General features: G+C 42.1%; 2 protein-coding genes across 5 annotated transcripts in view; one reads left to right on the top strand and one right to left on the bottom strand.

Moving 5' to 3' along the window:
• Positions 1-3,505, bottom strand: part of SYTL3 (synaptotagmin like 3) — a 38,067-nt gene extending 34,562 nt beyond the window's left edge. For 2 of the 4 annotated variants that reach the window (XM_017739597.1, XM_017739599.1), the window contains exon 1: positions 999-3,504. The gene's annotated coding sequence lies outside the window, so the exon portion shown is untranslated. Of the gene's footprint in view, positions 1-118; positions 975-998 lie in introns of those variants that run through there. The other 2 variants (XM_017739600.1, XM_017739598.1) reach the window with 2 other exon arrangements.
• Positions 3,506-3,570: 65 nt separating this feature from the next.
• DYNLT1 (dynein light chain Tctex-type 1) lies at positions 3,571-8,817 on the top strand. Its single transcript, XM_008637902.2, has 5 exons — positions 3,571-3,685; positions 6,444-6,485; positions 7,664-7,787; positions 7,996-8,073; positions 8,398-8,817. The coding sequence occupies exons 1-5, from the start codon at positions 3,659-3,661 to the stop codon at positions 8,466-8,468; spliced, it is 342 nt and encodes a 113-aa protein (XP_008636124.1). The 5' UTR covers positions 3,571-3,658; the 3' UTR covers positions 8,469-8,817.
• The last annotated feature ends 2,863 nt before the right edge of the window (positions 8,818-11,680 follow it).

Below are 11,680 nucleotides of genomic sequence, written 5' to 3'. Positions count from 1 at the left end.
TCTTTCCTTTTCAGCACAAAGTTCTCAAAAATTATTCTGTTCAAGCATTATTTTAAATTATATATTTATCATTATTTATTATTACATTTTGTATTTAAAGTAATGCAGTGTCAGGCACCTTGCAGATGAATCAGTAACTTCTTGAAAATATCGTAAGAAATCCCAAAGCCATTATAAGGGAGCAGGGATGAACAGTGTGCCTATGCCTTAGGAGAGGGATTCGTGCATGAACAGAGTGCAACCTCAAAAATCCATGGGTTTTTTCTGTCAGGATAAAATAGTATGTAGTTATATTACTGAAGATCAAGCAAAAGGCCTACCTAACACTAGATTAAGTTTGCAAAAACAGTTTCTTTTTTAAGTTTTTAAACTTAAAAAGCCTGGCTTAGCAAGCTTTTCCTCAAAGCAATTTTACCTGTAATGTATTATTAAAATCCTTTCAGATCCTTAAGCATTAGCAAAATAATGACAAATAATTATAAATTAACAGATCTTCTAAAGTCACAGTCTTCATTTACTTGAGATAATTGGATTCACTCATCCATTAACCCAGGAGATGGATGTAATGCATCAGTAGCGAGGAACAGATTAAGGAAGTTCAGAGTAAAACCAGTCTCAAAAGCTATTGCAATTTGTGGCTATTTTCTATTCTGCTGAGACCAATCACATAAATTCATTCTTAGTTAAGAAAATTACAAGTGTTATTTTGTACTACCTGGCTGCAGCAGTTTAACTTTCACATTCCTGCATATGCACGTGAAAATTATTTAAGTTCTTTGATAACAGTTTACCAAAATTAAGTCTGTGATATTAATAACATCCCACCCCAGAATTCAGAGTAAAAATAAAACCAAACAACTAAAGTCAACACAAACAGTTAAGTTCCAGATGCCATTTTTCCATTAAATATTTTTCAGTTTGAAAAACACCATGCCTGTAAATAAAAATGCATCCCCCTATGCTATGTCATACAGAATAGAGTAAAATGACATCCTTACCTCTTCAGCAGCCATCAAAGAGAGACACCAGGAAGCAAACTGCTTATAAAAGATGAGTAGCACTTTAATTATTTAACTACCTCTCCTTAAAGAAAACTGGTGGCTGTTCTCCACCCCCTTTCCTTCCTTTGGGCACCGATACCACTGATCAGAGGAGCACCCCAAAACAGCTGAAAGCAAATGCACTTAACAAAGAGCTCTAGTGTTACAACAGCTTTTGCCAGGTCTCTGGTTTTGTTACCAGCAACAAGCAAAGATATTTGTTTTTCTAACATTAAAAGGAGACTCAGCACAGGAGACTAAAAAAGCTGACTAATATAGCAAAATATGCTCAGTCTTCAAGCCACACACAGGAAGAGAAGTGGCTTTGAGTTCTGTATAGTTTCTTTTTCTGACACCATAAATGTGAAAATGCTTCTAACCTCAATATCTCCAGGACTTGCACAGAAACCTTGGTTTGGATCATAAACAGTTCTTTCCTGGAAACAGAACAGTTTTCTACTGAGGTCTGCATAATAAAGCAATTAGTACAGATAAAAATTCAACAGAATTCTGGTTTTATGCATCTGCAAGGAGGAGGTTATTTTACCTCACAACTGGAAATCTGATCTCACATAACAATTGAAAATTAAAACATTATTCAGATTGGATATCCTAAGTTAGCCTCCTACAGAATTGAGTGTGGGTAATAAAGTTCAAAATCATATCCCAATTATTTCAAAATCTGGGGGGGAAAAAAAAGAGGCTATTCTTACAGTTCAATCTCCTCCTTATTCCTGGCTCTACCAAACTGCACGTGTAACACAGAAGCCCTTCTTAACTGTTCCAGGTGTTTTAAGATAAGCACAGCAATTCTACTCACATGGCAAAGTTTAAGAGCCTGCATTTTATAACCTCATTAAGCTAAACAGGTTCAAACATTTCCACCTGTGTATGTCAAGTTTTAATCACCTTCTTCAGCTGCATCGTGGAAAAGGAAGCAACTGCTAGTGGGGCACAGGGCTATGCAGCTATACACCATGTTTGGATAATCTGGGCCTCAATTTCAGGCAAAACTTTAACTGATGAAGAGGCCAGAAATAACCTGAGGATTATAAATACTCACAGTGACAGATGAGTTGTATCCCAAATCCAGGCTGAGGAACATTAGCCCTACTATCAGCTTCCCCCCAATATTTAATCAAACACTTAATTGCCACATATGTAACTTGTATTTTTTCCTCTCATCCCTGGACGTGAAAAACTGCTGAGGTATTTTATACATGCTAAGAATATAACCAAATATATGGTTATAAAAGCCATTTATGCTTTTGTTCAAACAAGTACCACTTGTCAGTCTTCCCATAGCCCCTACCTATTTGTCTCTGCTTTCTGGAAGCAGCAAACACAAGACTTGGAATGGGGCTGAGGATGTGCTCAGCATCCAGCCACAGACCCACCGTATCCCTCTGGGGTGAGTGGAGCTGCTGCTGCCCGCAGGGTGCCTGCAGAGCCCCAAAGTGAGGTGATTGGTCAGGGTCTCCTTTTGCAGGAGAAACAGGAGGCAGAGCCTGACAGCAGACTGGAGACAACATCAAACCTTATCAGTCAGCACCCTCAAGCCCTGGAGCTGTAACTCCCTCAACTTTCTTGAAATACAATGCCCAAACCTGGGTTTTCCTTGTGCAGCCTTACTGCAGAGAGGGCAATAGGAATACTGCTTCCAGGTTCTCTGTCTTTTTTTTTGTCTTTTTTTTTAACAGCACCATACGATAAATTGAGATTAAATTCTACCTAAACACCTCCCTACTCTATGTGTCTATGGAACAGCTACCAAGTGAGCTGGTCCTGCACTTACAGAGCTAGTTATTCCTGTCTCCATATAGCCCTTTTTACGTGTCCTCAGTAAGTTATTTCTTCCTCCATCCAGACTCTTTCGGCAGTTCATCCAGGCCCCTCTGAGTCTGAACAGCATCTTTGACTGCCTAGAGCAGCTCTCAGGGGCTGGTAGCATCAGTGATTTGGAAAATCTGTAAACACTGCATACACACGACATCCAGGAACTGTGACAAGTGTGCCCTTTAATTTCCTTCTCCTGGTTCTTACTATGTCTGCTAAATCTGCTTAGAACTGTAAGAATTCAGATATTCTTCTGTGGTGGGTTGACCCTATCTGGATGCCAGATGCCCACCAAACCTGCCTTGTCACTTCCCTCCGGCTGAGGTGGGGGGAAATGCAATGAAAAGACAGGGAGAGTTTTTTCCATGATTTTCTGTTTGTGACATAGGCAGGCCTTCTTTTCAAGCTATTTCCAGAAACAAGATGCAGATTCTCCTTCCCTCCTTGGGAAGCAGGGAAGGACCTCTTGGGTAGCTGAACCCGAATGCCAAGCTATCCGTATGAAAAGCACAGCCGTGACAAGCCCCCCCTGCCTCTCTCAGCCCCAGGCTTTGGGATGTTTTACACCACCACGCAGCGCCATCTCCCGCCCGGCTCGGGGCCGCTGTCGCTACGGGAACCGCGCCATCTTGGAGGCCGCCGGGCCCAGCCCAGCGCAGCCCAGCCCAGGCGGGCGCTGGCGCTGACGCGCAGGCGCAGTGCGGGCGGCAGCCGGCGAGGGGCTCAGCGGCGCGGGGGCGGTGCTGGGGGTCGGTGGCGGCGCGAGCGGCTCCGCCGGGAACATGGACGAGTTCCAGACGGGAGAGGAGGTAACGGGACGGGGGACAGGGGGAGCACAGTTTCCCGCCTGGCGTCTCCGTTCAGGGCCGGCGGAGGGTCTCAGGCGGTGCCCGTCCGCCTCGGACCCCACCCCTCGGCGTCCCCCGCCGCCATCCCTGTGGCCCTCCCCCAGGGTGGAGCCGTGCGTCCGGGGCACCGGCGGGAGACGGACCCAGCCTTTGTTCTACCGCCCTCCGGGAGCTGGCCCCTTGTCCGGGTGTTCCCTGGGCTCCTCGACCCTGGCTTCTACCCCTGCTGCTGCAGGTCCCTTGGGGGAAAGGCGTGAGGGGTGTCGTGGCTTCGGGCTGCCCCCGCCGGAGGAGCCGAGCGCCGTGGTGGGAGGGTGGCCGGTGCCGCTGCGATCAGGGGAAGACTCGAGCAGGCTGTTTCTGTGCGGAAAGAGGAGGCCAAGCCTCTGGTCGCCGTGCTGCTGGCGCACTGATGGGGCGTCACCCCCCATTCACAAGATACCGAGTGCGATAAATCAAGGGTCTCAATCAGTTATGGTGCCGAATGACCCCCTGATGTCCCCCCGCTAAGGAGGAAGCAGCCAGTGCTGCTTTTGCAGAGGGACAGTGTCTGTGAGCTGTGACACTGTTGCACAGCCGCGATGTGACTGGGTGAGACAATAGCGAAGCAGCGAGAGGGGCGAAGGTGTGTCAGGCTTGTCCTGTTCTAAAAGCCTCGTCCTGATGGCCGGGCCTGGCCTGTGTTAGGGCCACAGACAATTTTTTTTTTTAAATACGCAATTAACATGCTCGAACATAATTTTTACAGCTGTTTTCAAAAACGTCTTCAGAATTACTAAAGACTGTAGTATTGCTCTGCAGTTGGCATTTGTTGCCTGGGATTTTAAACAAGGTGTTGGAAACATTGTCTGCTTGCTTTGTGCTAGAGAGGTACCACAGGGAAACTGTAGAGTAACCGACTATTTTTCCCCCCAAAAAAAGTTTTTATGCCATCTTATTAAAAGATGACATAATGATAAAACGGGTAGTGTTGTATTATTTCATAGTTCAGTTACAGCACATATATCCCAAATCTGGATATCAGGAATTTGTGTTCATTTTTGTCATTCCAAAAAAGGAAGAAGGTTGAAAAGTAACAGCAGCCCTAGAAGCAAATTCTCAAATCTCTTTATTGTTTCAGTACAAATTAGATATCGAAATACCTTTGAGAACCTGGGTTGACTTTAAGTCATTTTACTTTGGTGTGAACCATGTTTGTACTCACTCAAAAGCATTTCTGAGCAGACTTCATGGAGAATAAAACTGTATGCAGTTTATCTTCTTGCTTGACAGCAGTCTTCATGTCTGTCAGCATAGCATGTCTGGAATGCATATTCTTAACTTAAGCTCTGTGGGAGAGTGTTTTTTGGTAACTGTAGCCCTTATTTTGTTAAATACATGGGTGCACCTTAAAATGTATGCGCCTGTAAAATGTAGTGCCATGAAAATAAGTGAAGCATGTTAAAATTAAAGTCAAGAAGGTGAAAGTAAAAGGCAATTTGCCACAGCACATAAAAGCTTTTAAAAATGTTGAATTTTGCAAGCAGGTTGGTGCCTCCAAATAGGCATAGAAAAGGAATTGCCCAGTATGTCTCCCAGGGTGTGCTGTTTCTTCTGTCACAGAGAATGATCAGTTGCTCTCATTTTTGTGAATGTCACATGTCACTGAAGCTGGCTAGACTGTTGACCTTCTGGCCAAAGGTTTATGAATGTGATGTTGAAGTTCTCCTGAGCAGGTGTAACTGCATCCCACCTGCACACATGAATTATGCTGTTGTTCATTTTTGTCAGCTGGGGAAGCTGACTGACCTCTCAGTGAAAACCCAGTCAACATACACCTGGTTAGGTTCATTCTTGCATTCTTATTTGGTCTTTTGAAATTAATCAGTTTGCCTTTACGTGCTCTTCTGTCCTAGTTTGTGAGGTGAGACTGTGAGATACCAGCAGCGACAGGGTGGTGTGTGACTCGCTGCTGTACCTCATGGGGCTCCCCCTGTCAGTGCTCCCTGGCCCTGAGTGGCCACCCCAGCAGTGGGAGCAGCTTGTTCTAACCCCCTGACATGGGAGGCAGCAGGAGCAGAGGGAATAAAACAAGAAAATGTAAACTACTAACGGTACATGTAAATGGGTGGTAGTTTTGGTATTAGTGAATGTTGGGGCATTCTCTCTCTTGATTCCATGTGCTTAATCTCTGTTCCCTGAAGGCTGAAGGTCAGCTAGCTACATTTCCCCTTTGATTTCCAAGGGGCAGCTTTATTCTTATCCCCAGCTGAGATTGTCATGACAGTTTTTCCTTCAGCTCTGAATTGATATTTTGTCCACATCGATGCCCTGGAGATGTCGGTTCCATTTAACTGCAAGCTGAGGTTATCTCCGTGAGCCCACTGTGATGTGCGGACATTAGTGCTTGTTGGGAAAGGGGAATATATATGTACACAAGTTCTATACATGTTATTAATGCTTCCAAGTTAAAATTGGGAAGCTTTCTTGACTCAAAAGGCCAGCCAATACTAGTTCATCTCTTACTTTCTGTTGTATTTCTAAGAAGGTTAACTTGACTGGGCAGAAGGAGCCAGAGTACGTATATATGCAAATGAAGGCAGACTTGGTATCTTCTGACTTGCCAGAAATCTGACAAGCATAAATTAAATTTTGAGTGCATATTCTTAACAGAGCTTGAAGATCATAAACAGAAGAATGTGTCCACTGATTATTTAAAATTCTACTTTTTCTTTTGTAGACTGCCTTTGTTGTTGATGAAGTCAGTAGCATTATTAAAGAGGTAATTTAAACATTTTCCCTTTGTTGATGTGAAATTTCAAATGTTGTCTGCTGTGTACTAAAAGGCATTCAGTAAAATATGATAACTGATACGTAAAAGATTTCTAGATAGGTTGCTCTCAAAGTACAGCTAAATGTTGATTTAACCAGTGTGTGGACTTCAGTGGAAATGATACCAAGCTTTAGCTGCGATTTATATTGCAAATCCAAGACATATTTAAAGTAATTTCATACACCCCTCTCTGGTTGCAGTGCATCCCTATTAGAATTTCTAGGGGGATATTTTATGTTAAGCCCCATAGAAATAGATTTTGTATTGTAGTAAAATACAGGAGTGTTTTATAGACTGCATATGCATGTTACTGTGTTCTTTCAAGATGCCTTTCTCTAAAGTGAGTTCTTGTTTGTTTGGAATGATTGAACTACTCTTGTTGCTAAGAAACTTGAATTTTCTGTCAAGAAAATTTCCAGTGGGATTTGGAATTCCTCTTGTAAACTAGTGCAATCTTTTTCTTGTTGCAAAGTAACTGTTTTGGTCAGACTCTGTAAATTGAATACACATGCCTTAATACATGCTCCTGTTTCTTCCAAATTCGAAATAATTTTGTGGTTATTTTTTAAATAAGTTCTGTGATGAAAAAATGTGCCAATGAAGAACATGTAGCTTTAACATACTTATATTGCTATCTTAAGGGGGAAACTATCCTCATAAGTAAAATGGATTATTTGGCTGGAGGCTTCTGCTCTGTTAGTAACCAGCACTACATGGGTCTTTTGTTTTAATCTGGGGGTTTGTTTCCCAAAACAAATTCTGCTCAAAAATCTGAATTTCATTTCTGTAGAAGAATATGTGTGAATGAGCTATTGTACTATTGTGCCTTTTTAAATTCTCTTCAGGACTGTTCAAATGCAGGACCCTTTTCATAACTCTGGCTGTATGACATTACAAATAATCTAAATATCACAAAATGAACAGAGCATGGGATCTGTGGTGATTTCCCCTATGCCCGGCTCAGACTCTGACCTGCATGTTTTTAATAATTGAAAACACTTCCCACAGCCAGTGTGGACCAGCAGTATTTAGGATTTTTCTATGGTATGGGGTCCATGTTGAAGAGGGTTAATGGGTGCCTTGCAGTTGACAGCAGCGCAGCTCCTTTACCTCTTTGTCGCCCCCAGGCCATAGAGGGTGCTATCGGTGGCAATGCCTACCAGCACAGCAAAGTGAACCAGTGGACAACAAGCGTGGTGGAACAAACCCTGAGCCAGCTCACAAAGCTGGGGAAGCCCTTCAAGTACATCGGTGAGCTCAGCTTCCCCTTCTCTGTGAAAGCTGGGACAGTCAAGTGCACTGATAGGTGGGGGGTGGGGGAGGATCTTAGGAAGAACCTTGTCTGTAAACGGCTCACAAGCATTCATATTTGTGTGTGTGTGCGCTAAGCTGAGCAAAAATGGAGCTAAATGTTAATGTTAGCGAGAAATTAATCAAAGCTTCTCTTACTGACTAACAGTGACTTGTGTGATTATGCAAAAGAATGGTGCTGGGCTACATACAGCAAGCTCTTGCTTCTGGGACAACTCCAGTGATGGTAAGAAACACAACTCTTGGATTTTCCAACTTGCAGCTTAATGCCAGTCTCTTTAACACTAGGCAGCATACTTTTATTTCCCCCAAGTGCTGTAGTTTTGGAGTAATAGCATACTGTTTGGTATTTTTTTGTATTTGGTATTTTTGGTATATTTTGGTATTATCTGGCTGTGATGCTAACTGGGCTATATATGAAATGCTTGACTGTTCTGAAAGCTTCATTCTTAAGATTCTTAAAGGAAGCAAGTATAAAAATGCATATAGGGGCATGCATCTAATCACTGTAACTTCCTTCTGTTTCTGAAGCCCTTTTTTGTATTTGCAGGAACCTGCACTGTGAGATGGGAGAATAAGACCATGTACTGTATTGTCAGTGCCTTTGGACTTGCATTATAATTGCCTTGAAATCATTCATTCTTCTCTTTTCTATTCCTGCACTTGATTCCATCTCCACTCAAACTGTGAATACCGGAACAACTTGTTTTTAATGCATTTTTAAAATAACTTTTCTTCAAAGGTAGAAATTTGAAAATATGCTGTTACATGTTTTATGTTTGTACCTAGTACCATCCCAGTGTTTGCTATACTTTTCTATTACTTCGGAACTTCTCTTCAAGGTGCTAATACTGAAATCTGCTGCAGTGTAAACACTTTCTCTAGATTTCTTTTCTAAGACCAAAATAAATGAGACACTGACTTTCACACTTTGTACTTTTGGTTACCATTAAATTATTGAAATTCATAACCGTTGGTGTGATTCATTTAAACGTAAATCTTCTGTCATTGGGGAAAAAGTTTCAGTTTTTCAGTTCTCTTCAAGATAGTCGAGGTGCATACCGCAAAACAAAGCGCTTCCATAATTTTGCCAAAGTCACTACAAAGTTGCAAGAAAATTACATTATGTTTATCAAAAAGCAACTTGGCTGCATTTTTGGGACCTGTTTAATCTTTTTGTGTGGTATTTAGGGCATAAAATGATAACTATTTTCATTTAACAAAGATAATAAATTTTTCACATTCTGGAAGTGCTCAGCAAGCTACACCTGGGTAATCATTCACTTCTGCAGCCACTTACATGTGTTAAGTAGGTCTTGAACTTACTTGCTACAGTCCATGTTAATTTTGCTGATGGGTGAAGGTGATGAGTTCTGGCAGTTGATGAAACATGATCCTTTCTGAAAGGGAAAATACCACCTTGAGGTGATGTGACTAAATATGAGTAAGTCTCTTGTCTTCTAGTGTAAAGTTGCAGAAGAATAACAAGTAAAACAAGTTTTCAGCATAGGCTTGGGTACTGTTTTGTCAGCTAATTAAAGAAAGGGGAGCATGCTATGAATTTCAGAAAACCTCTGCAACTGGCTGTGCTGCTTCTGCAAGCAGTAGCTCACTGCTAATGAAAGAATTACAAACCCATGTGGGAGAGCATCCCTGGGCTGGAGTCAGTCTGAGCAATCTGTGATTTGCTTCTTTGTAGGAAGCCCTGTCTAATGTTTTCAGAATCTGGCTCTCAGCTAGAGCTGTTTAAGAGAGAGATGATTGCTAATACAGCAATATGATTCCACGAGCTGGGAAGATGTAATACTGCAAATTCAAATGACAGGAGAGGACTTGTTTGTCACAGTGTTATGTGCTCTGTGATAACTCTGCTCAGTGTAGTCAGACTGTGGAAAGCCCTGTGCTAGGCAAGGCTTGGACCCTCTTCCTCCCTATCCATGTCTGCTGCCAGGAGGGCAAAACAGGTGTATGCACCAGCAGCTTTGGGCTTGGTAGATTTGAGACTTCTAATAGAGCTGTAAGGATTCTGTATTTCTGCTGACATTCCAGTTTCCAAACAGCTCCGTAAACACATTTCCTTCATGACAAGCCACTTCATTCTTCTCACATATGTCCTCGTGAGCACTACAGGCTATATACCTTAGCCTGAGGAGCACATACCTACATTGCTGTAGGAGAGAGCTTTAGTATGGGTTCAGTCTTCAGTCAGAAATGATACAACACCTGTAAAAATAAAATTTTAAAACCAGATTGAATAACATACGTAAAACAGTCATCAGGGTCAGAGAGAAACTTGTCATGAAAAGAATAAATCTTTGCTCTCTTGAGTTGCTAAGGAAATTTTTCAGCTGGATGTTTAGATACTTTATCTCCTTTCCATCATACCAGAATGATGCTGGCAGTGTAGTACCTACTGAGCTATTTATTTACATTTAAAAGAAACAGTTTTGTGCACTTTGAGTGGTTTGCTTCTTGGTCAAGCCATTCAGACATTCCTTGTCCTTTGTTCATGTTAATAGTAGCAAATCCCTTGATTCTTTGCTGTTTGTTGATGCCTATATGAGCTGCAAAAAAAAAAAAAAAAAAAAACCCCAAATGTTTGAGATGCTTGTGAGTGTAAAGGCTGCATGGCAGGAGAAGCCCCTGTTGCATTAAAACAGTTGAGCTGCAGAAAGGTAGCTACAGTTTTATAGATGGTTTCATGTGAGCAATAACCAGTACTTCCAATGTAAGTTTTAGGACTACAGAAAGGGGTTTAGAGGTTGTGGATTTTTGGGTGTTGGTGTCCCCCTCCCATGATTAAAATAGTGCTTTTCTTTAAAATTGCATAGCAATTGTATATTACTGTTTCAGTGTTCTACTGAACCAATTTAAAATTTTCATTACCTTCAAACACCTTAGTTTTAATTACTTCTTCCAGAGGCTGATGGCCAGCTCATCTCGGTGCCAAAGTAAAGCATTTGGGTGAAGAGCTGGCAGAGTCCTTGTTCTAGGTAATTAATTGGCCTTAAAAAAAACCCCCACAAATTGTGGGCTGGAGCATTCAAGGTAATTATAAAGTCAGTCTTTCTTGTCTCCCGCTTATTGCCACGGCTCTTCACATGATTACAGCTATAGAAATGGGGGGCATGGCAGCCCCAGTCTGCAGGGGAGGAGGAGGAAGGGGGAAGCCATTTACTGTCATGGCCACAGAGGAGTCTGACCTGTGTTAACTAAAACCTAAGGGAATGGCTCCAGGATTAACTGCTGCTGCTAAATGAGCACTACCCTATCTGATAGTCCAGCCAGGAGTAAGGTGCATATCCATTTGTGCACAGAAGTTTGTGGCCATTTTATTCAGCACAGAGATTTCAGTCTCAAGTCCTCAAGTTTATACAAGAAATGGTGTCACCCCAAAGAGCAAGTGATGTGCTCATTACTTCTGCAGTCTACCAGCTATGAGCAGACTTTTGGAAGACAGAGTTGTAAGAAGTTGATGAATGACATCAGCATCTTCACCATCTCTAAACCTTTTATTACTGGCACTAACATTCACCAGGAGAATTCTCACTGCCAGCATGGCCACAGCAGGCTTTGCAAAGCCACTGAGCCATTTGAAAATGCCAGGTCCCTTATGTAACCTGGCTGGTGTATTTAGGAAACTTAGCAACCTGTCCTTCCACCCTGAAGTCCAGGCAGGGTAATAAAAAAATCCCCCAACAAACAATATAAAACATCTGTGATGACACAGCCTCTTGGATCCCATCCTTATGCAATTAACCAAATTTAAATATGCTTAAGAAAATGCATGTAAACTGAAAATATATGTGTAAGTCATGAAAACAGTTTATGAG

Source organism: Corvus brachyrhynchos, unplaced genomic scaffold (assembly GCF_000691975.1).
Source record: "Corvus brachyrhynchos isolate BGI_N302 unplaced genomic scaffold, ASM69197v1 scaffold14, whole genome shotgun sequence".
Lineage (NCBI taxonomy): Eukaryota > Metazoa > Chordata > Aves > Passeriformes > Corvidae > Corvus > Corvus brachyrhynchos.
The sequence above is the reverse complement of the archived record's forward strand: the minus strand, read 5'-3'. Positions and strand labels throughout refer to the sequence as shown.